General features: G+C 48.9%; 11 protein-coding genes across 11 annotated transcripts; 7 read left to right on the top strand and 4 right to left on the bottom strand.

Moving 5' to 3' along the window:
• Positions 1–24: 24 nt before the first annotated feature.
• On the bottom strand, positions 25–5366 carry PEX2_103430 (uncharacterized protein; the record flags this gene model as incomplete). The annotated part of the gene is made up of 4 exons (XM_016747613.1): positions 25–4883; positions 4934–5107; positions 5163–5229; positions 5289–5366. The coding sequence occupies 4 exons, from the start codon at positions 5364–5366 to the stop codon at positions 25–27; spliced, it is 5178 nt and encodes a 1725-aa protein (XP_016593099.1).
• A 392-nt stretch (positions 5367–5758) lies between these two features.
• PEX2_103420 (E2 ubiquitin-conjugating protein MMS2) lies at positions 5759–6417 on the top strand (the record flags this gene model as incomplete). Its single annotated transcript, XM_016747612.1, has 5 exons — positions 5759–5831; positions 5902–5981; positions 6042–6167; positions 6224–6303; positions 6357–6417. 5 exons carry the CDS (start codon positions 5759–5761, stop codon positions 6415–6417), a joined length of 420 nt encoding a protein of 139 aa, XP_016593098.1.
• Positions 6418–7489: 1072 nt separating this feature from the next.
• Positions 7490–8460, top strand: PEX2_103410 (LYR motif-containing protein; the record flags this gene model as incomplete). Its single annotated transcript, XM_016747611.1, has 3 exons — positions 7490–7538; positions 7596–7759; positions 7822–8460. 3 exons carry the CDS (start codon positions 7490–7492, stop codon positions 8458–8460), a joined length of 852 nt encoding a protein of 283 aa, XP_016593097.1.
• A 556-nt stretch (positions 8461–9016) lies between these two features.
• PEX2_103400 (RWD domain-containing protein) lies at positions 9017–9780 on the bottom strand (the record flags this gene model as incomplete). The annotated part of the gene is made up of 2 exons (XM_016747610.1): positions 9017–9639; positions 9714–9780. 2 exons carry the CDS (start codon positions 9778–9780, stop codon positions 9017–9019), a joined length of 690 nt encoding a protein of 229 aa, XP_016593096.1.
• Positions 9781–11587: 1807 nt separating this feature from the next.
• Positions 11588–12831, top strand: PEX2_103390 (ACL4 family protein; the record flags this gene model as incomplete). Its single annotated transcript, XM_016747609.1, has 2 exons — positions 11588–12144; positions 12201–12831. The coding sequence occupies 2 exons, from the start codon at positions 11588–11590 to the stop codon at positions 12829–12831; spliced, it is 1188 nt and encodes a 395-aa protein (XP_016593095.1).
• A 285-nt stretch (positions 12832–13116) lies between these two features.
• On the top strand, positions 13117–14846 carry PEX2_103380 (putative histone deacetylase SIR2; the record flags this gene model as incomplete). The annotated part of the gene is made up of 5 exons (XM_016747608.1): positions 13117–13351; positions 13448–13758; positions 13825–14376; positions 14432–14611; positions 14664–14846. The coding sequence occupies 5 exons, from the start codon at positions 13117–13119 to the stop codon at positions 14844–14846; spliced, it is 1461 nt and encodes a 486-aa protein (XP_016593094.1).
• Positions 14847–15347: 501 nt separating this feature from the next.
• On the top strand, positions 15348–17026 carry PEX2_103370 (tRNA (guanine-N2-)-methyltransferase; the record flags this gene model as incomplete). The annotated part of the gene is made up of 5 exons (XM_016747607.1): positions 15348–15461; positions 15597–16459; positions 16519–16724; positions 16791–16915; positions 16970–17026. The coding sequence occupies 5 exons, from the start codon at positions 15348–15350 to the stop codon at positions 17024–17026; spliced, it is 1365 nt and encodes a 454-aa protein (XP_016593093.1).
• A 162-nt stretch (positions 17027–17188) lies between these two features.
• Positions 17189–18126, bottom strand: PEX2_103360 (HIT family protein; the record flags this gene model as incomplete). The annotated part of the gene is made up of 3 exons (XM_016747606.1): positions 17189–17445; positions 17692–17785; positions 17872–18126. The coding sequence occupies 3 exons, from the start codon at positions 18124–18126 to the stop codon at positions 17189–17191; spliced, it is 606 nt and encodes a 201-aa protein (XP_016593092.1).
• Positions 18127–19145: 1019 nt separating this feature from the next.
• On the bottom strand, positions 19146–20636 carry PEX2_103350 (B-type cyclin nimE; the record flags this gene model as incomplete). The annotated part of the gene is made up of 3 exons (XM_016747605.1): positions 19146–19237; positions 19296–19434; positions 19488–20636. The coding sequence occupies 3 exons, from the start codon at positions 20634–20636 to the stop codon at positions 19146–19148; spliced, it is 1380 nt and encodes a 459-aa protein (XP_016593091.1).
• A 1256-nt stretch (positions 20637–21892) lies between these two features.
• On the top strand, positions 21893–23182 carry PEX2_103340 (mitochondrial 54S ribosomal protein uL2m; the record flags this gene model as incomplete). Its single annotated transcript, XM_016747604.1, has 2 exons — positions 21893–23011; positions 23081–23182. 2 exons carry the CDS (start codon positions 21893–21895, stop codon positions 23180–23182), a joined length of 1221 nt encoding a protein of 406 aa, XP_016593090.1.
• Positions 23183–24032: 850 nt separating this feature from the next.
• On the top strand, positions 24033–27048 carry PEX2_103330 (putative C6 transcription factor Prf; the record flags this gene model as incomplete). Its single annotated transcript, XM_016747603.1, has 6 exons — positions 24033–24348; positions 24428–24755; positions 24814–25333; positions 25396–25887; positions 25941–26192; positions 26251–27048. 6 exons carry the CDS (start codon positions 24033–24035, stop codon positions 27046–27048), a joined length of 2706 nt encoding a protein of 901 aa, XP_016593089.1.
• Positions 27049–27797: the final 749 nt, after the last annotated feature.

Genomic DNA, 27797 nt, shown 5'->3' with positions numbered 1-27797 from the left:
TTCGTCCACAACTAAGCTCTAGCTCTAATACTCAAACCGACCAATCTCCTGCAACACCTTTCCCAGTGCTTGGAGAATCTGTCCATCATCACGCTCTTTGCCAGCGACCTGCACAGCGCGCACAACCAACGGATAAATCCACTCGAGATGTTTCCGATAGTGGTTCTCTTCCGCATCCCCGTCCTCGACAACTGAGACGGTCTTCAGCGAAGGCGGGTTCGGGATAGCCGACGGCTCACTCTTCAGCTCGACCATGCGGAGCAGCAGATGGAGCAGGGCTTTACGTGCAGGCGTGGGCTGGGGCATCAAGCCGCGCAGCGGCTGGTCTGCGATGTAAGACTTGAGCGAGACCGCGCAGCGCAGGAGGAGGTAAGGCGAGATCGAGCGGGCGAGCAGAGTCTGCGGAAATGAGGCGTCGGTTTTTGTCTCGGTCTTAGCTTGCGAGTATGCGGCGAGCTCGAAAAGCGTGTCTATGAGGACGTAGGCTATTTCCGGGCGCATGGTTGGCGGTGGGGCGAAGGTCCGGCCGGGGCGAACGGTGTAGAAGTCCTGTAGGGGTGCGTCTTCGAGGCCGCTAGGTAGGTCGAAGCGGAGGGGGGCGTAGATGAAGGAGGAGTTGAAGAGAGCGCGGGCGAAATTGCGGCGGACGGCGTCTGGAATTGCTGCTGCTCCGAGGGATGGGAGGATGAGAGTCTTCAAACGGGTAAAGGCTTTAGTGTCGAACGCTTCGTCTGCGGTGATTCGGGCGTTGGGGAGTTGTTGGGCTTGGAAGCCGCGGGCGGAAACTATTCCATTTGTGATGTCGACGATGCGTTGCCAGAACTGGGATGTTTCGAACTCGTTTGTCTCCGTGTATTGCTTTTCCACGTAGGGGACTGCGACTTGGAGGACGTTTAGGGATACCGTTGTGGCTTTTTGCCAGAGGAACGGCTCGCGGTCCTTCCCTTGCCATGTGTACTTTTGCGCAATTGGAGCACTAAGGTGTTCGAGGGATTTTGCAAGAGCACCATTCGTGAAGACGTCTTGCTTGATGCCGAATTCGGTAATGTACCAGCTGACAAGATCGATGGTGCGTTTCGAGAAGGCCACGAACGCTGGTCTTCGAGTATCGCTGCCGGGGCTCCATTTTGATAGTGCTGAATCAGATAGCTCGGCAAGACACAAGAGAATATCCGGCTGGGAGTCCTCTTTTTCCAGGCAGAGCATTTTGAGACAATCAATGACTAGCGCTTGCAGGCCCGAGGGTCGATCGATATCTGGAGAGTAGCGCGGGGAGACCGAGTTCCACACAAGCAAGCTGAGGTGATGAAGGACCTTTTCAATGTGCTTTGTGGTCAGCTGGTCTTTGTAAAGGCGATAGACCTGCTGGAATGTATGTAGATAGGCCAAAGCCGCATCCTGGTTAGGTTGATCCAAGTCAAGCGTCTTCTCATCGCCAGAAGGGTGTCCGTTTGCCCAAAGAAGCCACGCACACTCAAGAGCATCGTTGCTAAGTTCGGCTCCATCCTGCACGCGAACGAGAACTGCTGAGAGGCTAGAAAATGTTGCTTCGCTGAAATCCAAAATATGCAAGTCAATCAGACTTTGCAAGTACTTCAAAAGTCGCTTCCATGATTGATCAAACTTCTCGTCGTGTACAAGAGTCTCGAAGAAATTCGTGATCAGATTTGACAAACCCTTGATCATCACCACAGTCGTGTCCACCCACGCCTTGAAGTCATCGGATTTTGTATTGCTCCGATTATTCTTAGCTTGGAGGAGAGGGGTCTCAATTCCCTCGGCCATCTTGAAGAGGACCATGTTTAGGCACAGCCGCCACGCTTTTGGGGATAGCTGCTGCCCATAGGCATCGAAAATGCGCAGAAGCGTATGAACTGCGCTATTTCGAATCTCAGGTCGACTATCTGTCGTGATATCAACGATGCGAAGCAACAGCAGCAGCCACAACGAGTTCCGGGAAACAGAAGAGTCTTCGTCATGAGCCAATTTAGCTAGCTCTTCTTCGCTGACGGATGCATCAACATGGCCTAGTGAGATCTGTTCAATCTGGCCCTGGAGAAAGTCGGAAACGTTCCAGAAAAACGAAGTCGTGGTAAGGGAGATGTTGAAATCTTGGATTTGCGAAGTAAAGCTAGAGAAGGCATTCACCAAGCTCAAGAGGCAGGGCGCTGGCAGCAGAGAAAGGAAGTCGGATGCGACAAGGTGCAAAGACTTATACGCAGCACGTACCAGGCGAGGGCCTGCTGGAAGGGCCGATGATCTGCGCTCTATTATAGTGGAAGGCCGATCGCCAGTTCCAGGATCTAGGGCAAATTGGAAGACACCAGATATTAAATCAAAGATGAGATGCCATCCGTCCACGAAAGTTTCTGCGTACTGCTCCAGAATATTGTTCAAGACTTCCAAGGTCTGTTCGTGGATTTCAATCACGGTTATCGGTAAAGACTTGGAGGTGTGCATGTCCGATGCATAGAGCGAGGTGACCTGGGCTTTCAATGTCTGCAAATTCCTCGTCTGCACTTGATTGTAGACTCTCTCGTCGTCTTCGTCCCTTTGTTTCATTGTTGAGAATACGAGTGAATTCAAAATTGCGCTTGCCTGCAGGCGGAGATTCGGACTGACGGTAGTATTTGCGGAAGCCGAGATGAGACTTTGGGTCAGTAGCTCCCATACTTTGATGTCGTCTTCTTCGAGCGAAGACAGTCTTCCAAGGTTTGCTTTGGCTAGTTCGTTCGCTTTCTCCAATACAAATTTGAGTTCCTCGTCTTGCATTCTTGATTTTCCGACGGTATGCGATACGCGCCGGGAACCTTGGTGCAATCGTCCACTTGCTTGGGAGGGTTGCGGTGTTCGAGGCATTTCTGATACTTCCTGGGCATCACCTTGGTTGGGACGTTGCTCTGTAAATTCTGACAGATTCAACAAGGCAAGTAATATTTCCTCAAAAGATGCACTTGGGAAATCGCTGGTGCTTTCGAGCAATTTGTTAGAGGCCGCTTGAACCGCAATCACCTCAGTCCCAAGATTAGCAGTGGGAACATCGTTTCCTGGGGTGACTGGAGTCTCCCCAGTCCCACTAGCCGATTTGACCATTGCACTCGAGGACATGCCAATCACCAGTCCAGTATATTGAAGAGTTTCAAACAGAATGGACCAGGCTGGCTGATCCAATGTCGGCCCCAAAGCAATTCCGAGGTTGAGCAAAGCCCGCATACAAAGTAGGTTCCTTGTGCTTAAAGACACGGGAGGCCCTTCCCCCGCAGTAGTTCCTGCAGACTCCATTGATAAAGAACTGGACAAATGTGACAGATCCGCACTTCTCCGTTTCTTTTGGGGCGTGTCACTTTGCTGAGAGCCAGTGGCAGGCACATTATGTGACTTGGCACCAACCGCACTCGCAGGCGTAGCAGCCTTCCCAAGAGTTGTTAAGAAAGCATCTCGGGGAACAGCCAATCTCAGTAGACCCGCCACATGAGCTAACTTTTGGAATGCTCGAACGAGATTGTGGTAATACTCATCATCCAAGGATGCGCGCAAAAAGGTCGAACAAGTTGCTAGGACAGCGGGCCAACAGTTCTCTATTATCCCCGCACAAGTCTTGATGGCGGAATACTGTACATGAGACTGCAGGTCCAGAGGATTGATGGGAACATGTGATTTTTTCGACAACGAGCCGGACTGTACTCGGATGGGCTCTGCTGTGAAATCTTGAGAAGATCTGGCGGAGTCGGGTCCCTGAATGGGGCTCATAAGTCGATTCTTGCGTCTTTGCTTTAGATCCGGGACCGTCAATGGAAGAATAAATTTCGCAAGCCCTTCAGCAAAGCTGCTGATACAATTAAGAACGAGGCTGTAAATGTAAGTGTCCGGCGGTGTGGGCGGATCTGTCTTGTCGAGGAGGTCGATGTATGGCGTACGAACAACACTCCATTGAGTGCTGATTCCAGGTACCTTGGTTTCACTTGGAGGAACAGTTGACCCAATGACACCAGCAACACCGCCGGTTTCAAGAGTTATTTGATCTTCTGTAGTGGATATTGAGTGCTCCGCTCGTGAAGGTACTGTTGATTGATTGCTGACGCCAATCAAAGAAGGCTTCTCTGAAGCTAGCCGAACAAGCGCAGCCATGTGGTCACGGAGGATGTTCTTTCTGCTTTCCTCGCCGTCATACAAAGTGTATATCAGCCGTACAGCACCCGGCTCCGAGTATAGCCCTCGGAAAATTTCCATACAGATTAATCGCTTCCAAGGTGCTGTCCCATCCGGTTCAACCAGATGGGTTATCAAACTCAATGCCATCTCGCATTCTGTAGTCAAGAGAGACATATGGCGCTTCAGAAGTATGAGAAGAATTCGAGCGACTCGGACAGTTTGGGCGAACGAATACCTCTCAGATAGACAACGGACGGCTAGTGGTAACAACCGAACGCGCAGCACTTGGGAAAGTTCGGGATGTCCCACAAAAAGACGGCCGCTGCTCAGGAGAATACTCTCAATAAGTTCGAGCACAAAAGTCGGGGATAGGGTTCGTGTTCGCAGAAACTGCAGTGGCTCACCATCGATCAGACGACAAAGATCATCCAATACTTGCAGTGCATCATAGGCGAAGTAGCCGATATCGAGCGACTGGCCATCGACTTTGATGGTTGTGGTGATCTTGGCCTCCTTAGGAAGATTGTCTTCGCTCGAAACTCTTTCAAATGTCGATACCACCAGCTGTTGCAGAGTAGCGGCGGCAGTACTAGAGACTGCAATCATTTTGCTTGCCTGTAACGTGGCGCATATTTCCAACGTGTTCGCAAGAAGCTCCCCGCTCAATTCATTGGAATAGTACTGCAAAAGCGAAGGCAGAGACTGTAAAATTTTCAGCTGAATATCAAGGCCTAGAAATCGTCAGCGCAATTTAAAGGTGTTGGTTTGTTTGATCATTTACTTAAGCTCGTAGTCTCCTTGAGGCCCCCGAGGACGTCTTTCAAACGACTCGAGGGTAATGACCGAGAAGCAATTAGTCTCTGTAAACAGATCACACCAATACCGGCAAGCTTCGCATGCCGAGTATAACATGCAATGATGAATGGCTCGACGAAATTCGGTTTGCGAACAAGGTCTAATGGCGATTTAGCGGTGGGGAACTAATGAAGGGCTGTCATGGAAGAACTTACCTGCTGCTATCTGAGCCTCTGAAGTTGAAGGCAGTGCTTTGAGCTCATTTAACGATTGTTCAGCGGCCTGTCAATTCCTCGTTAGTGTGCCATGGCCATTGATGCCTAGAGAGAGTGATAACCAACATTTCGCAAATCGGAGTTTTTCCTCCGAGACTCATGAATCAAATTGGCGATCTCCGTCTGCAGGAATTGGGAGGACATTTCTGATATAGATTTGTTATATCAAAGCATGGCCAGCACAGGCTATTGCCCGAGGTCCCGATGTCAACAGTACGGGGAGCTCTCGATCGCAGATGAATGAATCGGTGTTTCCACGCCAGACTATTTGCAAAATCAGAGCCCTGATACCAAGTTCATGTAAGCAGCAAGAGAACAATGACAGCGATTCTGCTATTACAACGATTCCACGATGGGATCAACAAGGCGTGGCATCTCCAACAGGTGCCAAGCCATCGATAAGCCGTATCGCACGTGACTGTGCTCCAACTTGACCGCCCAGCGCATTGCCCCTCTTGTCGCATCATCCCTCTTTGGCATCTGTTCACACTTGTCGTGATATTGCCAGCCTTTGAAACCACTACTCGGTGCTCAACATGGCTGCCAGAGTCCCAAGAAACTTTCGACTCCTGGAGGAGCTCGAGAAGGGCGAGAAGGGTCTAAGTGCAGGTACGATTGACTCCTACGATCTCCGACGATGTCCGATCTTAGATCGCTGACGTATCTTTCTTATTCTTAGATGCCTGCTCATACGGACTTGCTGATGGGGAGGATATGATGATGAGCAACTGGAATGGAACTATTCTGGGTCCGCCTCACGTTAGTTTCTGACTCTACTCCACGCCACCATGAAACCATCGCTAATCTGCCATCTTTCAGAGCGTTCATGAAAACCGGATATACAGTGTGAACATTCACTGCGGACCCGACTACCCCGACAACCCGCCTACCATTCAATTCGTCTCTCGAGTCAACATCCCCTGTGTTGATCCCAGCTCTGGCAAGGTATGAGAAGAGTGGGTGCCAACACACGAAACCATTACTGAGTGATTGTACTACAGGTTGATCCGACAAAGCTTCCAACCCTTGCACAGTGGAAACGAGACAACACCATGGAGACAGTTCTGATTGAGTTGAGAAGGTGAGCACAAAGAATGGCACAATATTGACGGTTGGTGTTGACGCTTTGTCCAGGTACATGGCCTTGCCCCAGCATAAGAAGCTGCCGCAGCCCCCGGAGGGCTCGACTTTCTAGTCCAGCATATGTGACCCACTCAGTGCAGGCGGATATCGGAGTATCAGGGTCGGCTTCATTTAAATTTCCTGGCTTCTTCTCTTTTTCTATGACTCTAGAGCGTGTACAGTCTCTGCATGAAAGCATCGGCAGGGGTTCTTTTGAGCCCCAACTTTCAATTTTCATCCCTACGTTAGGTATTCATCTCTAAAGTGTTTTGTTTCGTGGAACTGGGCATTGCGGCAGGCGCCTGTTTACCAATAACAATAAAATCAATTATATTGAGTGACAACATTGAATGATTCGCTTAGCCCATGATTGTACCTCCATGCGCAAATTCTAGCTGTGAAGCATTCAGCAGCCTGAGAGTCATGACATTAGCCCAAACACAGGGACAAGGGATGGAAATGAAGGGGACCAGCCCTTCGGAGAGGTCAAAAAGAGGTCAAACCCACCCAGGGCATCAAGGCCGTCCAAAAAGGAAGTCAGGACAAGACCAAGCAAGAACCAAAAAGGGACGCGACGTGAAAGACAGCCGGACATAGGTGGACAAGGCTGCGTGATACATTGATAAGGGTACACGGTTGATATCTCTAGATCTGAAGTGGAGCTTCTTCTCCAAGCACCCGGACAAGCCGAACAGTTGATGAAAAAGGAGTTCGCGTCGATCGGGGGTAGTGTAAGCCCAATGACACTGTGCAACGAGGCATGCGCAAGCACAGGGGCCAAGTCGCGGGATCCAAAAATAGGAATAATCAAAGTGTTTCCTGGACGGAAACTTTCAGAGATTAAACTGAAAAGAACAGATACTACACTTGATCTAAGCCAATAGGCAAAGAGAGCTGAAGAAGAAAGAAAAAAGATTAAAACCGGGGGGCGTGAGCGGGTATATATAGGTGTTTTCAGTCATGTGACCTTTTAAAATCCGCTAACCGAATTGGGATACCGATCGCATTGACGTAATGCAGTACAGCCCTGGAGTTCATTTACAGTAGGCGGTCAACCGGCGGTGTGCGATAGAAATGAGATAAGACATATCGTTGTTTGGCTTTGGCTTCACGGCAGTATTGGTAGAACTATTCAAGACAGCAGAATGCATAAAGTGCTGGTGCCCAAGTATAATGGAGCTCACCGTTTTGCGTGTGAGAGATGACTCCCTTCGCTTCTAGCTATTCCAACTGACAATCTGTCTCTGATAGGTTTGGCACTTTATCGAGCACTTCTCCGACAATGCCGTCCTTCAACTACTACAGACACTCCGTGGCTGGGCGAGACCAAACCCCTCGTTCAACAGAATTTCCAAAAATATAAAAAATTACAAAGCCCGTCACAAACAGCAAATGCCTTGAAGGCAGGCTATGAGGTATGTGCGTCGAATCTTGGTCTAGGTTGAGCTTATGTTGATATTTCGTCGCACTATGACAGGCTCTAGATCTTCTCTCTTCTGCCCATACCAATCGGCGTGATTCTCAGCGGATTACAACTCTCATAGCCCAAGCCAAGTCACAGAAAGATAAATATGCTGCGATGCAAAGGAAAATTCGGCCAGTAGCGCCGCCTGCCAAACCCCTTACAGCCAAGAAAGCCCGAAAAGAAAAGTCAATTCGCTTCCAAGAGGAAACAAACCAGCGACATCCGAACGCCACCTCGATCTTGAACCGACCCCAGCCGTTGGGTGACAAGAAACGCAATGTCCCTGTACTTGTCAATGCACGTGGAATTCCGTTCTTGCGCTATAAAAAGCCGCAGCCGAGAAATGTCAGTAGTGTGATACGAACAAAACTCGGGCGTCGTTGGAATTGGATTGAACGTCGAGACAGGCTGAAAATTGAACTACTTTTCGCCAAGGACGAAGAGGAGTGGGATCACATCACAAATACTAAGGAGCCATCCACCTGGTCTGAGCATCCCAAAAATGCCATTGCGGATGTCAATGCAAAAATCGGTCACTTCGACATGCATGCCAAAGAGCTTGCAGATAACATGTGGAAGATTGTTCTAGCTGAAAGGGCTTTAGCAGAAGAAGAAGCTAGCCAAAAGCAGCCAAAACAGCCAAAGCAATGAAATTGAGTGGTCCGCCTTGCCGGGCATGTCTCGTTGCCATCCCAAAATACATTCCTCTGGCTCTTCGGGCAGGCGGATGTTGGTCAAGCGGTATGGCCGTTGTGGCCTAGGTCCATGTCTAGCCACCTTAGAGCCATCTACGTCCAGGGCTATGCCATTGTCATGGCTACCCGAGATCAGAATAAAAAGGTCGGTTACTGAAAGTGCTCAAAAGGCATGCTACATCATCCATGCCAACCTAGACAGGTATGCCCTTTCTTGATCATATCCGATCAATGGGCATCATGAACTGCTAGCATTTTGAAGTCTCTGGGTTCCAGCAAGCAGCTCAAACCAAGACAAAAACTCTCCTTCGGACCTTTTTTGTCTACTGATTGGAAATTCTCTTTCCCTGTACCATTACCTATGTCCACGTGGGCTTTCAGATCTGTATATTCCTCTGCTTACCCTTGATACCACTTCATTGATCGTTCAGTATAATCACACCAATTCATCAAGGTTATAATACATAATTTCATGAAGTAATGGCAGGTCATTAACATTTCTATGTATCAGTTCATGCAGCCACTTTGAGCTTCTCAATTGCGGGCAAGGCATCCTCTTCTTCCTCGTCATAATCACCCTTGGCCAAGCCTCTCTCCCACAATTGTCGGCCTGTGAGCTTTTTCTCCTCCTTTGTGGTCTTTTTCTTCTTGTCCTCCGATTCTTTTTCTTCGCGTACCCGAAGCTCCTCATCCTCCATCTCCTTTTTAAACTTGGCATGCCACTCCAAGAATGACTGAACAGTGACTGCTGTGCCATTGAATTTTCGGTTCTCTTCCTCTTCTCTCTTCGCAGCGACTTGGTCCATCTCAGCTTGAATGGCGTCTGCTCGCTCGATCATAAGCTGCTCTGCGCTTTCCTTAAGTGCACTGACCAGTGTGAATATCATCGGCATTCCCAGGTTCTCTTCGATGGTAGGCTGGAGAGACTCCATCAGTAGGTCCCGGTCTTCCTGGATATCTAGCCGAGGATGCTTCACAGCGTTGGGTGGAGATGAAATGCTGAGATTCGGGCCAACATCCGGGTAGTCTTCTGGGTAGGCGACTTCCAGGCATATCACAGGTTGTTCTGTTTCATCGCCGTCATATTCGAGAGCATCGAGAGGTATGGATACACGGTACGAGGTTTCGGATATGTCTAGGTGCGGGACTCGCTGTAAGCAAGGATAAAGAGGGAGTTGAAGCCGTCTAGATGACTTGCGTGTTACATACCGGTAATTTCGTCAGGGAAGATAGAATCGAGCACTTCACGCTCCTCAATCTGGTCTTCGCGACCCATAACTGTTGATCCGCCCGCGGATTGGAGGGGTAATGATTTGAGCGCCGGAGGTGCAGATTCTTCGGGAGACACCTCGTGGGGGGGACGAGAGCGTTTCTAGCGGGACGGATTGAAAGGCTGTCTAAGCAGGACTGTGAGATATCGCAATATTTACCAACTTGAAAAAAAAGATCGGAGCGCAACCAAGTCAACGCAACAAACGTCGGAGCCAAGCCGGGTCACGTGAATTTCTCAATTGGCCGTCGTCCTCGCCGGCTTCAACCCTAATTCACCCCCAAGCTAGCTATCTAAGAGTTCACACAGCCTTTTTCCACCTTTTTTTCTGCTATCTATCTATGAAACCAAGAAGGGGAGCAAAAAATCAGGAGGGAAAAAAAAGACTTCTAAAAAGACGTCACAAGGCCACATAAACGGCCAACGATAGAAACTGTATAATATGCCTGACCATGGTTGTCGGCATGAAGCCTCTCAGGCAGGCACTAATGTCACTCTTGTGCAATTTCATCTCTATCACTCTCTCCCCTCCTTTATTTCCCTCTAGGCGCTCTCGCATCATAGATACCATGACTCAAATTGGTTTTTTCCCCACGCCGGGCGAGCATATCACCTTTGAGAAGCCCAAGCACACCGAATGGACTATCATCGCCAAGCTCAACGAAAAAGATGTTAAAGATGGGTTTGGACCCTCGTTTGCCCTTGCGAGGTCGAAGCTATAAAGGCTTTCTACGAACAAAATTCGACTATTACGCCTGCTCTACTTGCGATCAATGAGGATATCCAGGATAAACAAGGGTTTGTCCCGGGGGGCTAAGTTATCTATATTGTATTCCAACATATCCCTGGGGTTCGTCTCGCTGATGATACTGTTCTTCCTGGATGGAGATCCACGCTTCATACGTTCTTTCAAGCTTTCAGCAAGCCCGAGCGAGATCAGATTCGAATGGTGTTTGATAAGGAGTACCGCAAGCTGAATAGGCTGGGATGGATGCCCTCCTGTCCCTGGGCAACTAACTTGATCTGGAACCCCGATGCCTCAGAATTGTGAGCATTCCTAACCGTGATTATAGCATTATGGGTGGCTGATTATTGAAGTAGGTACTTTGTTGACTTTAGAGATGCTTGCAAGGCAAGATCCCGCGATGAGGATAAGGAAGAACGAGACGACGATGGAGAGCATATATGTATGATTTGGAAGCGGTGGGGCCTCGCTATTTCCCCTAATCATAGGAATGAAGTAGATCTGTCTAAGTGGAAGCTCTAGCCCTGGAGCTCCCGAGGTCACTTCCCTACCTATGTGACGATATAGCTCTAGGCTGCAGCAGTTTCCATGGCTTTTTTCAGTATAGCTGATATAATAATTAACTACAAAGTACCGCCAGCAATGGGAATAATAGTACGGACTAACACATATATATATAAAAGATGACATTTTGATGTCTTTTCTTGGATGTTCTTTCTAGAGTCTTTTTAGATGTCTTTGTGGGATACTTTTGCCTCTCGAGTTTACAGTTAAAAGGGTGATTTAGAGTCATTAGCTATAAAAGCCACCAGGAATGGTGTAATGGACTGTTGGATGATGAAGATGGTGAAGGCGGTAAGAAGCATAAATCGGACGACCAGGGAAACCTGAACAATATTGCGGTCCCACATGCAAACCCGTCAAACAACCGCTTCAAAATTTTGGTGGAGGTTCACTTTTTTTTACTTCCCCCAGATACCCTGTGGGTTACACTTGTCAATCACCCTGCTTTATATTCCAGTTGACGACATAACGCTTTTTGTTTATTGAATTTCCCTACATCCTGCCATGGGAAAGCCCAGACCGCAAAAGAAGAAGTCATCCAAGCCCCGCGAAAAGTCCGTCCTCGGCCCTGGTGGCTCGATCTCGAAAGGCAACATGGCTCAAGATCCCTCGACGTTACTCGACCAAGCTACAATTCTCCTACAAACTGGTCGAGCCGATGAGGCACTCGTGGTTGCACAGCAGGCTCTGGATTTGACCGCTGAAAACACCACTGCACAGCTCCCCGCTATTAACCTGCTTGGAGAAATCAATGTTGAACTAGGAGACATCGACACCGCTAGAAACTGCTTCCTTCAAGCGGTTCAACTCGATCAAAATGGCTCGATACCGGAATCCCAGGGTGGAGGTGCTGAGAAGTTCCTATGGCTTGCACAATTGAGTGAGCAAGGTGGAAAGGACAGCGTCCTGTGGTTCGAGATGGGTGTAGCGTCTCTCAGACAGACTATTCAGTCTCTGGAGGGCAAAACATCGCCGGAACAGATCGCCGATATTACACAGAAGAAGACCAAGATGTCTAACGCGCTCTGCGCCGTCGCTGAAACCTACATGACAGATCTTTCGTGAGTTCACCTATACTCTAGATTTTATGTGGGTCAACACTAACATATTCGCTTAGCTGGGAAGAGGATGCCGAAGCTCGGTGTGAAGCACTCATCACAGAAGCCCTCCTTGTCACACCCGAAGCGCCAGAGGTACTACAAACCCTCGCCTCGATCCGGATTTCACAACTGCGTACCGAGGATGCGCAAGCCGCGCTCACTCGCAGTATGAGCTTCTGGAAGGACCTGGCCCCAGAAGATCTCAGAATCCCCGATTTTGCGGTGCGCATCAGTCTTGCGCGACTCCTGATGGAAGTGAATATGGAGTTCGAGGCTCTGGAAGTCCTCGAGCGCTTGATTCTAGAGGATGATCAAAGTGTAGAGGCCTGGTACCTCGGAGGCTGGTGTCTCTTCCTGCTGGCAGAAAAGCAACAGGCACCCAAGGATGCGACCGCTGATGAGCTTACCGAGTCCCCACGCCATGCATCATTGGATGCTAGTCGTGAATGGCTCAAGCAAAGCTTGAAACTATACGATGTCCTCCAGTACGAGGATGACCGGCTCCGCGATCATGCCTTGGAGCTTGTACAGGAAATCAACAAAGAAATTGGAGAGGATGATGAGAGTGAAGCCGAAGCAGAGGGAGAAGGCGAGGATTCGGATGTGGAGATCGAAGTTGACTCCGACGATGAGATGGCGGATTCATAGATACCAAAAGTGACGACCACATGATATGATGTACATGTTCATTGATTTGTTTGATTTGATACCATTAGAAGTAGTTTCTTTCATTTTTCCCCAACTCTCTCTTTCATTGTCAACCCCCTGAACTCACAAACCAAAACTTCTTCAATATCGCCACTGCAATTCATTCATCGGTTCCGGATTAAGTTGCCTCCGGTGAAGCAGATGCCCGAATTTTTGTCAGAGCAGATTTCAAGCGCGAGTGAAAACGAGTTTGTCTCCGTGGCTGGCATCTCAAACTCCTGCAAAATGGATTTGGTACCAGCCCCAAAAGGAGAGGCTTCAGTAAAGACCACCGTGGTCGAAGTGGAGGCCGTGGATATGGGGGAACAGTACGATATGGAGGACGACGCGCCGGACCTTGCACTTGAGATCTCGTCTGATTTGGAGTCGGACAGCGATGATTCCGATGCCTGGGATACTCTGTCTAACTGCGATGAAGCGATCCAGTTCCTACGCGACGACCAGATTCGCGACGGCCTCGGTATGTAACTATATCCACCCTCACCTCTTACCCCGGACACCCCCGCTCTCGGAGATCAGAACGACATTGGCTAACGCGCTCGCTTTTCCGTCGCAGTTCCCGGTGCCTGCACTCTAGAAGAGGCGACTGCATATAGAAAGCGTCTACATGCGATTGGTAAGGCAGCGTTCGTGGAAGAGACCATCCTTCGCGAAACTATCACGGCCAAAAAGCTATGCACGGCGTTTGGGATCGCGCCCCCGGCATTCCTCGATGGTGCGCCAGATGAGTCTTATCATTCTCTTCTGGCGGTCGCGATTTCGCGCGAGTTCTCTCGAAGGCCCAAGCTTCCCCAGTACAACTCCATCGACGATGCTGTTCGGCTCCTTCGCGAGTCTCGGAACATCATCGTTTTGACAGGCGCAGGTGTATGTTCATATTGAATTTTATTCTGAAGATCTCTAATCCACAAGTGCTAACGAGTATTTTGTCAGATCTCGACAAGTCTGGGCATTCCCGATTTCCGTTCTAAAGATACCGGGCTCTATTCAAAACTGGCACACCTGGGCCTGAGCGATCCACAAGAAGTCTTTGATATCCATGTCTTCAGAGAGGACCCGAACATTTTCTTTTCTATTGCAAAGGATATCCTCCCGACGGAAAAGAAATGGTCGCCCACTCATGCGTTCATTCGGCTTCTACAGGACAAGGGGAAGCTGTTGACCAACTATACGCAGAATATCGATAACATCGAAGCAAATGCTGGGGTACTCCCAGAAAAGATTGTACAATGTCATGGATCCTTTGCGACGGCTACCTGCGTGAAGTGTGGGTTCAATGTCCCTGGCGACGCGATCTTCGATGAAATCAGGGCGGGAAACGTCCCGCGCTGCACCGCCTGCAAGGAGAAAATCGCAGAAGAAGAATTAAAGCCGCAAGGTCTTAAGCGTAAACGAAGTTCTAATGGTCAACAGAAAGACCGCAAGGTCTCCGACGACAGTTCGGATGAGGACGACTATGAAATCCCGACTCCTGGAGTGATGAAGGTCAGTGACCACTCAGTCCCTTGCTTGATTTCTTCCATACTTACAAACAATATAGCCTGATATCACATTCTTTGGCGAGGATCTGCCCGATGAGTTTGGCGAACGTCTAATTCACCAAGATCGGGAGCTAGCAGATCTGGTCATTGTGATCGGAACATCGTTGAAGGTAGCCCCCGTGGCTGAAGTCCCAGGCATCCTACCTCGCAACGTCCCGCAGATCTACATATCGCGCACTGTAAGTCATGTTGAGAACATTGACATTGTACCATACTAACCATTGCGTGTAGCCGGTGTCACATACCGAGTTCGATATTGATCTCTTGGGTGACTGTGATGTGGTGGTCTCAGAACTTTCTCGTCGTGCTGGTTGGGATCTACAACATCACATGATACCGGCCGATGAGAAGGTGGACATTACCTCGGTGGAGGGATATGGATCACGACATGTTTTCAAATTAGTCGGAGCATAGGTGTGGAGTTTTAGGCATGTCTTGCTTCTGTGTTAAGGGCGCATCTTCGGGTTTCTGTTCATAGCTGGATGTGGTGATATATTTTAGGCAGTCTTGTTTTTTAGTCCTTTTTGTGCGCTTATATCACACCTGGGTAGATCTGGGTTTCATCTGTAGTTCAATCAATCGTTTCATTATCTTCTCTTGATGCAGTATAATTAACATGTCCAACCCTGCTCTATAAAACCCTTGTAATTGAATAATTTCAATCATATTCCCATGGTACATAACTTGAACTTCATTCAATTTAATATTTGAAAAATAAAATTGTTCGTTTGTTGGAGATATAAATCCGTACCTGGTTGGATAGTCTGTCACCGTGGAGTATATTTCTGAAGACCCGAGAAAAAAAAAAAATCTCAACCCGCAACACCCCGCCTTGAAAGCAGCAACGAATTACTTGAACTCCCACTGAAGAGAAATCATTAAGAAAAAACCAGACAGAAATTCGTCTTGCTAGCCATGGATTATCTGGTTCGGTTCGCCCAAGTCCATGAGACCTTCCGACAGCCGGAACTTCAAGCCTGTGCCACACTCGCCGGCGTTGACATCGAAATCATCGCCTACAATCAATTTGTATGATATCCCTTTCGTCAATATTGGAAGTGTTCAAATTGTTTCAAGAACATTGATCCACAATTTTGATACCCCTCCTCTCTCTATCCTTGCATGATCATCTTCAATTTGCAGAAACTTGACTGACATACTCAGTCACCATACTGTGTCGTAAGACTACCAAATGAAGCTGCGGCGCGGGCAGTTGCCAAGCGCAGTATTTTGGTCAAGGATATCTTCGAATTATGGGGCGAAGGCACCAATTATGAAGAGCTACATGCAGATGTCCGTCAACGAACCCAGCATCGCTGGAACGACTACCTTGCTGTCCCATTCAAATTCACGATTGACTACTTCGCAGGAACGCGGAGCACAGTCCAAAAGGGAGAGATCATTCGATCTTTCTCATATATGGGGTTCAAAGGCCCGATCCGGCTAACAAACCCCGATGAGGAGTTTTTCGTGATGGAAGAGTACGTCGACGACGTTGAAGTCTCTGTACTACGCACGACGCGAACTGGAGATCCGCGTAAGATCTACCTCAGTCGCAAGATTGTCGATAGCTGTCGCGAGGACGTGCTCAAATACGACCTCAAGAAGCGTCGTTATATTAGCACGACTTCCATGGATGCAGAGTTGAGTCTCATTACGGCGAACATGGCTCTTGCGGCACCTGGAAAATTGTTTGTTGATCCGTTTGTCGGAACTGGAAGTTTCATAGTTGCTGCTTCGCATTTCGGGGCTCTCACTCTGGGTGCAGACATTGATGGCCGCAGTTTCCGTGGCAAAGAGAGCGGAAAATTGGGCATATACGAGAATTTCGACCAATATGGGCTCAAGAGCAAATTCATTGATACGTTCACTTCCGATCTTACCAACACGCCACTGCGGAGAACTGCTGTCCTTGATGGCATTGTCTGCGATCCGCCATACGGTGTGCGCGAAGGGCTTCGAGTTCTGGGAAATCGCAGGGGAAAACCTGCTGTCAATGTGATCATTGATGGTATTCCTGCTTATCTGTATGTTTTATTTGCCTCCATTAACCTCACCGACTTACAATACTGACTTTGACCCATAGCCGACCTGGTTTCGTTCCTCCCAAGAAGCCTTATGGCTTTGAAGCTCTGCAGAATGATGTTCTCAACTTCGCAGTTCGCTCCTTGGTTCCCAATGGTCGTTTGTCAATGTGGATGCCCACAACAAATGATGAGAAAACCGAGTTCCCTGTTCCCATGCATCAGAACCTCGAGATTGTCAGTATCTCTGTTCAGAGTTTCAACACTTGTAAGTGATAGGCCTTATTATACAACCATGATTTTGAACGGGATTGGCTGATATTGTGTCTTATAGGGGCTCGCCGACTTATCACATACCGCCGTCTACCGGAGGGAGAATTGTCGGATATCTCACTGGCCCGGAAAAACATTGACGACCAGGGGACTACTGCGGATGATCTCAATGCATTCCGACGAGTGGTACGTATTATTTGTGGGTTGATGGCTGAGTACCTGGCTAACTTGTTGAACCAGCACATGCTCCCAGGCCACGGCACCAGGGTCGAGAAGGACCAAAAAACGGCCGAATAAGAACCCCAACATGAAAAATCAGATAGGAACCTATCTAGCCTACCCTTCAGCACGGAGGCTTGCAAAAATGCGTAATAGAAATATCTATATACAGCGAATAACCCGGAGATGGGACCAATGATCGGATGCAAGAATAGAAGAAAATACCAGACACAGCGTGCTTCACAGCTTCCCTCGCTGGCTTCCTTCTGAAACCAAGTCTGCAGCCAAGTCCACACCCTCGTCCCTCAGAATTCGTTCGACTTCCTCAGCCAGTTCAATTCTTAACTCACGAGCCAAGGCCTCCCCCTCATCATCGTCGAGCTCCTCTCTCTGTCCACGGCCAAACATAGCAAAGCTTGTTCTCTGGTTGACCCCTTGAGCAGGACGCGGGATGATGTGGAAATGGACGTGGGGTACTACCTGTGCTGCTCTTTCGCCTGTCACTCAGTTAGATGATTGTTGTTTTTTCTTCTTGCATATAGACATGTGATAACAAGATGCCGTTTTTGTTTAGTGTTTAGTGACAAATAAAACAAGGTATCAGCCAGGGGTGTTCAACCTCCTTGAATGCCAATATCGATACATCAAATACATAACAGCACACAACGTAGAAATACTGCGTTTTCAAATCCAATAAAGATCAAGGGTTTCCGAAAATGGAGAAAAGCAAGGGCAAGACATACCATTGTTCTGCACAACATTCCAATGTCTATCGGGATCATCGCCAAATACAACCTTCGTTACAACCCTGGAGAGAATAGGAAGCCATTTCCCCATCTATGCATCAAATCAGAGACAAGGATCAAACAAAGAAGCATTTTTTTGAATAGGCATAGGTAAGCTTATGGGAAATAACCACGTACCTCCTGTCCTGCTTTAACACCCATGTCACCTAGCAACTTGTAATGATTTCTTGGCGCCACAAGCACGTGGCCGGGGGTGAGCGGCATAATGTCTAAGAAGGCGAGAACATGCTCGGTGGAGAGGATGATGTGGGACAATGGACCCGAATCCGGGGCAGTAGAGACTGGATTGGACTCAGGGTCATTGAAGGGGATTGGGGGGTATGATGAGGCGATATTGCAGAACGGGCATGGCGGGGGTGCAGTGGAATCCATGGCGGGATAAAATGATGTATTTATTCGATTTGAGTGTGGGGTTGTAAACTCGATTGAGTATCAGCCTCAAAGACGGATGTAACTACATGTAGGTAGTAAACAAGATGGAGGTTGATCCCAAGGCGGCTCACAGGGCCCCGGGGACCAACCTTGGAAAAGACCTCGGCTAAGCACGCCCAGGTGAGCTTAATTGGACGCATCTACAACCAACCCCAGATAAAACCCGGAAAAAAAAAACAGAAAAAGAGCAGAAGAATTAAAAAGGAAATGGTTTCAATAAGCACGCCATACACACGGATCCAGTGTTAGAAATCCAACTATTTTGAACAAAACAAAAGCAGTCCAACTTGTCACTGATTACCTCCTCGACCGTCCATCCGATATCAATCCTGCATGCCTGGAAGACTCAGTTTCAGTAACCAATTGAATCTTCCAGTTGATGAATTGAGAAACACCCGAGAAACAAAAACAAAACCATAGCCACCTTGGCTCCACAAAAGATTTCCAATCCGCAATGCCACGCAAACGTGCAAGCCTTGGGAACTTGCATGATAAACAAAAAAAAGGGATCCAAAGGAGATGACATTGCATCATCCAACCTAAGACAAAGCCGAATCAGGGTGAAGCAAGGTAAAATTGCGATTTGAAGGAAGAGAAAAATAGATCCCGACGCCTGCAACACGGCGAGAATGTAAGAGATATCAAGGCAGGCGGGAGACAGATGCTCATGCATGGAAAACAAGCAAGCCGAGGTTGAAGATGTAGGGGTAAAAGAAGAAAACAATAGCACACAGGGCCGAGCGCCGAACACCCCATCACAGAAGACAAATGCGGAAAGCGCAGAAAATCAATCAAGTCGTCGTAAGAATATGCAAAAGGTAGTGAATACCAGCACAATGAAATGCCAACATATGTAGGAATTTGATTCCCCTGGTCAAGTCGTCGCAAGGGCCTTAGGGAGTCATGAAAGGCATCGACGTTGGCGAGACAGGAGTAGCATGACATCGTAAATGGTACAATTACTGTTCATCCTTGGCGTGACTGCTCTGCTCAGAGCTATCGACGTAGAGGTGGTGATACTTCTTGGCCCATTGGCGAGTCAAGATAGAAGCTGCAAAACTGGTTAGCATGTCATCTCGCTAAATAAGGGAATGATTAAGGTAGCTTACCCTTCAGGAACTTCTTGCTGGCGTATTTCTTGAAGAAGGCTTCGTGAGAGACAGGGCGGTGGAGATAGTCAACCATCAACTGGAAGACGGGATCGATCTCTTCTTCGGTGTATCCAGCGTAGTGAGCGAGAGTGGCATCCTATGATAAGTTAGCTGAGATGTATGGAACAGGCGGGATGTAGCATAACATACCCAAGGTCCACGCTCGAGGATGAGACGTGCAAGGTACATAGCTGCGGCAGAAATGTGACTCTGGGGGAAGCCCATGAAACGGTGATCGAGGAGACTGATCTCCATCAGGTACTTGCCCAAAGTGCGGGTTTGGATGTCATAGTTATCGGCCTTGGAGATGCGTCGCAGGAAGTTCATGGGGTTGGGGAAGCTCATGTTGTACTCAAGGGTTGCGAGGACGTGACGTTCGGCATCGAGAATCTCTTTGTCCGAGAAAGTCTCATCGGCGACATGGCTAAAGTTGGCGACGTGAGGGGAGAGCACTTCCTCATACTTGGAAGCAATGAACATGGCGGTAACACCAACGAGCTGAAGACGATCAAGGGCGACAACTTCAGCTGACAGGAAGCGATCGATGATGTTGACAGCAAGGAACAAAGTCTCAGGGAGGAGACGGAAACGGGTGTGCACTTCGATAAGCCAGTCGACAAGAATCCCACGCATCTTCCATTCAAGGTCGGGTTGATGGTCGATGTAATCAGGGTTGGGCAGGGTGATGATCTCGAGGTCCTTGAGATACTCGAAGATTTCAACCACGTATTCGGCGGCCATTAATGGGTCATCCAAGTCCTCAGTGTCCAGATCCTGCACGGCGTGACCGAAAGCATCCTTAACGCTAATCTCCGGCTCCTTGACTGGTGGTTCTTCCGCGATCTTCTCGAAAGGCTGGGTCTTTTGCTCAAGCTCGGGCTTCTTGCGGGGAGGCTCCTGATCTTGGAGACCGTGATCCTTAAGCGGTGGGCGCTTGTTAGGAAGCTTCTTGTTGGAGTCGCGGGGTTGGAGGGCAGAGCGCGTTCCAGTTCGGGAGGAGTTGGTGCGGCTGACCTTCTGAACACCTCCGGTCTGGACAGTTCCTTTTGAGGTCAAACCGGCCTTGGCAGTGGCCTGTTTCTTTCCAGCTTTCATCTCAGCCCCATCCGTCTTGTTGACATTGCTGACATCACCGAGGGCAGCACGGGGACGTTGGGATCCATTAGTCGTGGCAGTCGAAGTGGTTCGCTTGGTCTGCAGGGTTTTCTTGGCTCCAGCGGCAGAGATATCGGTACTGAGGGCAGCTGTCTTGGCTCGCGTCACACGCGCTGACGGACCGTTCTCATCGTTCTCATTCATCGTGCCTCTGGTACGAAGGCTGCGGGCCTGCAGTGGAGTCAGTGATCAGTCCGGTGAGGTCATAGGATACACCCGGGTCTCAAGGCTACGGATCAAATATCCCGCGACGAGGATATCAAACGCGTGTTTTGGCAAGGCTAAAGATTGCTCACCTGAGGCATCGTGAAGAAAAGAGAAGGAAAGCGACGCGTAGAAAGGGAAGAAAGGGGACAGGAATATAATGATCCTTGTCCTGCTCGGGTAATCAGGTCAGCATTCCATTTGATATCACCTCGGTGGGTACCTCATACCAGAGGGCTGAGGACGAGGTGCACGTACCACGCGTGAAAATGTGGTTGTTCTGAAGAAACTACAACGCCAATAGGCAGAGGTAGCTTTCAGACAGGTGGAGATGATATGAGTCGATAATTACGGCTCAAAGATGACTATGTTGATGTGTATCAAGACCGCGCAGAACCCTGGCTCCCAAGATCAAATGGCGCGTGAATCGGGCGAAAAAGATGTCGAATGATACAGAAATGATCTGGGGACACTGTACAACAGGAATCCGCACGCGATAATGTGTTAGTTGGGGAGTGGGGGTGGAAGATGGAAGGGTAGCTTTAACTGGAATGATGAGGGAAAAGGAAGAGAGCTTGAGGGCAAAAGGCGATGTTTGGCCCTAGTACTGTGCTTAGCGTGGAAAACAACTTGCCCCACTCAGCCAGTCGCGTGGATCACCGAATTGACCTTCGAGCCCTTTTATTGTTAAAATTTCTAGAATGAAGAATTGAGCTGAGCAATGGAGAACAGAATAGAAACAAGAAAAAGATGCGTTGAGATAGGTTAAGAAAAGTAGATCCAGCAATGAAGGGAGATACGCGTGAGTATGGCAAGGAGTAAATAAAGTCGTTGCTCCGACAACGCCGACGTTTCGGTTTCGTATAGTATTGAACCTCATGTAACAAAGAAATCACGTGTATCAGATCTGACACAAGGCGGTCAAATTGGGTCCGTGGATTCCCGTGACTAGACATCAGCCACATATGAAGAGGTGTGGCGGTGGGAGAGGCGGTGCAGGAAATGAGTCACGTGGTCAGCGAACTTTTTGTTTCTGTGGAGAGTCAGGTGCATATCTACAAAGTCGAGGAGAGGAGCTGTTGAGTCTTTGTTGGTCTGCTCCATTGTCATCTGGGCTTTCATCAATCGCAATCTTCTTCAATTGATTCCTCCAAATCCCATATCTCCCATTCGTCCGCCCCCATCCTTTGGCAGCAATGCTCCAACCCCGAATTGCCCTACGGGGCATTCGGCTGCCCTTTAGGTGTCTACCTTCTCTGCCTTCGCCAATCCGTCCCTATTCGACAATTGTGAATGAAATCGAGAAGAATAAGCCCAAGTCTATCGAAACTCCAGTGAACTCCTTTATTGACCCCAACGTCTCGTTCGCTCCTCCCCCCGGCCGCGATTCCGCTGGCATTCAGCTGCGCACCTACACTCCACGCACCCCCGGTGTCAGACATTTGCGGCGCCCTGTGAATGACCATTTGTGGAAAGGCCGACCGGTGCACAAATTAACGTTCCCTAAGCGTGGTCACGCCAAGGGTGGTCGAAACAACTCTGGCCGAGTCACTGTCCGCCATCATGGAGGTGGTGCGAAACGTCGAATTCGGACAATCGATTTTCTGCGCATGGCTCCGGGGCCGCACACAGTGGAGCGTATCGAGTATGATCCCGGCCGCACTGCACACATCGCCCTGACTGCCAGTAAGGAGACTGGCAAGTTGAGCTACATTCTCGCAGCGGATGGCATGCGCGCCGGCGACGTGGTCCAGAGTTATATGTCTGGAATTCCTGAAGATTTGTGGAAGAGCATGGGCAGCACTGTCGATCCCGGTGTGCTCGCGGCCAGAACCGCCTGGAGAGGAAATTGTCTGCCGTTGCACATGGTTCCGGTGGGAACATTGATCTTCAACTTGGGACTGCGACCCGGGAAGGGTGGTCAACTGTGTCGGAGTGCTGGAACATATGCTACAGTTGTGGCCAAGGGTAGTGACTCGCGCCAGCAAACAATTCAAGACGAACAGCCTGAGGCTGAAAAGAAGCCCCTATCGCAGCGTGAACAACAGAAGCAGGAGCGTCTGGCCCAGCACATTACTGTCCGTCTCTCAAGTGGTGAGACTCGGCTCATTCACAAGGACTGCTGCGCTACCGTTGGTATCACCAGCAACCCCAACTACCAATACACCCAGCTCGGAAAGGCTGGTCGCTCACGCTGGCTCAACATTCGTCCGACAGTCCGTGGTCTGGCTATGAACGCCATGGACCATCCTCACGGTGGTGGACGAGGAAAGTCTAAGGGTAACGTCGACCCGAAGAGTCCTTGGGGTATTCCGGTATGTATAATCTTTATGTTTTGCACCTTCTGAACTTCTATGGGACTGACTCTTCGTTTTCACCTCCAGACCAAATCCGGCTACAAGACCCGCCCGAAGTGGAAGATCAACAAGGCTGTTGTTCATGCCAGACCTCGCAACCAAGGAAAGCGTCGTCGTGGATACAACTAGAGATGATGCTGTTCTACCGAGGTGGCCATTTTACTCTGCTTTGTCTCTGAACCATTAGTACCTCTTCACCCTATACCTCATCCCTACCGCTCAGAGGATGACTGTACGATATCTTTCCTGTTTCTTGACACATTAAATGTCTCATCGTTTCTTCTACCACGCGCTATTTCTTGGGGATTCTTGTTTTGCGCATCTGCCATCTGACTGAAACTCGGGCAATGGGCACTGTACAGTACGATGGCTCGAGGCCATATACATTCAAAGCGAAAGAAAATAGATTTTTACCCGGTTTCATCTCTCTGCACATAGCAAATATAGATAGACGTTGTGTACAAAGTACAAAGTACATACTCCCCAGGGCTGTCTTTACTTTGATTAGCCGTAGATCCCCACCTGGGCAGATGCGTGCCAAGCCTCCAGGCAGTATCGCTGGTGCGTGGCCCTCTCTGCCGATCGCACCTGTCAACGCTCCTATTGGGAATTACTATGGAAATTCAAGACATCCCCATGGTTTTAATTAGAATCCGATCGAAACGAATAATAGGGGTTTTTTTAATCTACTGTAGCCTTTCATAAAGAAAGGTTGGGCCGGAGGAATGCTTAGCCTCTCCTGATACGAACTTCCGCCATCATAGAACTTCCTTTTCACATCCCCACTTCGGCACATCTAGCCAACGTTGGATGGTCCCTGGCTTGTTGACGCCCCAGGTCTATCATATTCGCGCCATTATTCTCCCTAAAAAAAAAACGCGCCCGGACGAACCAGAGTTGGCCAAGACCAGTTTATCCACTTGAATTACTCAGCTATTACACCACATCCCGAGATCGTAAGTCTGCAATCAAGCCCGCCATGGCGGCACTTCCGGCGTCCAATTTTGGGCCCGAACCGTCGCAATACTCCACAGAATTCGACCCGTCTCAAATGGAGTTCATGTCTGGTGAAAGTGTCGCCGCTGCCGAAAGCACTAGCACCGGAGAAAGCAACTTCGTTCCCCGCCCCAAGCGCATCGCATGTGTCGTTTGTCGGAGGAGGAAACTGAGGTGCGATGGGAGACGACCGAGCTGTGGGACTTGCTCACGTTTGGGGCATGAATGTTCTTACGATGAAGTGCGCAAGAAGAGTGGTCCCAAACGGGGATATGTCAAGCAGCTTGAAGCGCGATTAGGTACGAAGTCGTCGAAAGCATTGGTCGCAAATGCTGTACTGACAGTGAGCTATATCGCTAACGATCATAACTATATCAGCTCAAGTAGAGACTCTTCTCAAAGGCCAGGATCCGGAACCCACCCAACGAACCTCCCCACCTCAACCATCGGATAATGCATTCACAGCACCTATCGCTGATGAATCTATACTGGATTTGCCCGACCTTTCGGACTTGGGAGCGCTAGGGGGTATGGGAGGTAACATGGATAGCTCGTTTTCACCTTCTACTGGCCCCAGCGCGGGCCAACCAAGCCAAATTTTATATCCTCCTCCTCCAACTACCCAGGGAGGCGGCAACTCTCAGTGGGACTTGATAAGTCTAGGACTGGAGGAGCCCCTTCCTTCTCAGGATGTGATCGATGAACTGTACGTGCTCTATGCGGCTTGCTACTGAACTGGTCTCTAATACAATGGTACTGTCTAGGGATGCTTTATTCTTTGAGAAGATCTATCCGATGATGCCCATCATCCACCGCCCCCGTTACTATGCAGCCCTGAATCTCGCCCCTAATATGCGACCACCGGTCTGCCTGCGATACATTATGTGGTGTAATGCCGCATCCGTCAGTGACAAATACTTCTTTCTGCATAATCATTTCTATCAGCGGGCACGCAAGTATGCCGAGGTGGACGAAATGAAAGGATTCGGAGAGAATATCGTCAGTTTAGCACATTGCCAAACATGGATATTTATCGGCACATATGAATTCCGAATGATCTACTTCCCACGAGCCTGGCTGAGCGTTGGCAAAGCTGCAAGACTAGCACTGATGCTGGGATTGAATCGGCTTGATGGTGTTGGTCTTGACGTCAAACAATCCATTCTACCACCAAAAGATTGGACAGAGCGTGAAGAACGCAGGAGAGTCTTCTGGGGAGCATTTGCCACAGATAGATACTCGAGCGTTGGAACCGGTTGGCCCATTCTCATTGATGAGAACGATGTCAGTATCCCTTTTGTGAACCCTCCTCATGGAGTAGAGGGTGATAGGCTAACAACAATCAGATCATGACCAACCTCCCCGCATCCGAAGAATCTTTTACCAAGAGCAAGCCACAACGGACCCTTCATCTAAACGATATCATCACCGGAGATGGTGTCTCTACACTAGCCCCTTTTGCATGCGTGATGGTTCTGGCTAGTCTTTTCGGTCGTAACCTCATACACATCCATCGGCCTCAGCCCCAAGACAACGATCATGACCTCAATGGAGAGTTTTGGAAGCGCCACAGAAGCCATGACAATATTCTTCTGCATATTTCGCTCTCGTTGCCTGATCATCTTCGACTTCCCAGTGGTATGTCGGACGTGAACGTCATTTTCGCCAACATGAGCATCCATACTTCAACCATATGTCTTCACCAAGCGGCAATATTCAAGGCCGAAAAGAACAAGATGCCGAATCAGATTACGACCGAGAGCAAGCGCAGATGCCTTGTTGCCGCAAACCAAATTTCGAATACCATGAAGATGATCAGCCACGTTGATTTGACGAGCGTAAGTTTCTATCGAGCTTTCTTTTTAAAATAATTTGCACTAACACCTTGTAGCTAAATCCTTTCATGTCGTTTTGTCTCTACATTGCTGCTCGTGTCTTTGTGCAGTATCTTAAATCCCGACCAGAGGATTCGACTGTTCATTCCTCGTTACAATTTCTTGTCTCTGCTCTGAACGCCATGAAAAACAAAAACCCTCTGACCGAGTCCTTCCTTGTTCAATTGGATGTTGATCTTGATGGAACTGGCATTCGGGCTTTGGACGATAGACAGAAAGCCAACATGTCTGCTGCACATTCGATGGTAGTAGGTTTCCCCGGCTTGTTCCCCAATGGCCGATCAAAGCTAATCTCGTTTTCTCTAGCGAACTCAATGCCACGATGTTGTCGACTGTACTCCTATCTACACCATCCGCCAAACACAAGGGATTGCGAAGGAGGTGTCTCCACAATACGGTACCACTCGCGGTGGCAATCAACAACCCATGCCTGCCGGTTTGACGACGTCCCTTCCTAGCCGAAGTAGGGACTCAACGACACAGCCCACCACGGGACCAGTTTTTAATGGCGATGGCACACGTTGTTTCTTCGGAACTTCCACTCAGGCGACAGGTTCACAAATGGATCAAGCCGGACAACCAGGGGCCATTGCCGATATGGACATGGACTTTCCACCTGACTTTGGCAACCTCAGCGACAGAAACAATCCACCATCAGACCACCCCACTCCCTCAACCCTAAATTCATCCTCCAACACCTCCTATTCAATTAATGGTGCTGACGCCCCATCGCCCGGAAACAAGAATCAAAAGACAAACTCGGTATATCCAAGCCTGGGGTCGGGCCCGTCCTTTGACAAGGCCAATCCAAACATCATGCCACAAGATAACACAAACCCGCAAGTCACTGATTTGGGTTCTATGGCTGGTCGCTTTTATCCAAACAGCTCTGGTAGCCCATCTGTTGGCACAGGAGCGTCGGGAATCTTTTCTATGCCCTCTGCGTGGGACCTTCCAACCCCAAATCCAGAAACGGGCAATGGGGAGTTTGGCAGTCTAAACATGGAGACTTTCAGTGAATCTCAATGGGCCCAGATATTGAATACTCAAATCCAGAGTGAACATGGTACAAACGCTGGCTGGGACAACTGGCGGCAATCGTGAGTACACTACGTGGTGGCATATAATTTCCTATCAGAGGATCTTGGTTGGATAGTCTCCGATGCCAACAACCCATCAAGCTTGATATTGTTGCAACAAATGAAGCCTCTCATATTGGCCCTGAACGGATAACTTGGGGCTTTGTGTTCTCTCGGCCTCCTCAAAGTCAGAGATCCTACGATCTCACTAATTAAGACGACCCATCGACACCCTTATTAATCCTGGCTGAGGATCTCGCACGCGACTGCAAGCATATCGTCATCTCATTGGATACTTCTCCTTTGCTTTTGGTTCCCTCCCTCGCCGCAAGCTGAGATTGATTTACAGGAGGCATCGGCATCCTAGTTCCACGAATATTGGGGTCAATCATCACGATATCTTGGAGTGAGTATCTTCCCGAGGTCTTCCTCGAGGTTGATTTACCAGCCACGGAACTGCAAATCCCTTTGCAAATCTCTTCTTGCCACAATGTTCGAGTAAAGTGGCAGCCTGATAAGCTTCCATTAAGCTCTGTTTTTGAATGATTTGACGACGAATGAATGAACGGTCTCTTTGGGCGGAATTCTTCACTCTTGGATAGCTTATACGGTTGCAATCGGAGTATTTGAGGCTGTCAATTTATGTTAATAACCAATCTCTACAATATTATGTCGGAATACTAAAAAAATCTATTGATTTTACCTAGCACTCGTTTGGCATTTTGCAATACGTCCATTCATGATAATTTGGATAATAATCTAGATCATAGAGGT

Source organism: Penicillium expansum (assembly GCF_000769745.1).
Source record: "Penicillium expansum strain MD-8 chromosome Unknown contig362, whole genome shotgun sequence".
Lineage (NCBI taxonomy): Eukaryota > Fungi > Ascomycota > Eurotiomycetes > Eurotiales > Aspergillaceae > Penicillium > Penicillium expansum.
The sequence above is the reverse complement of the archived record's forward strand: the minus strand, read 5'-3'. Positions and strand labels throughout refer to the sequence as shown.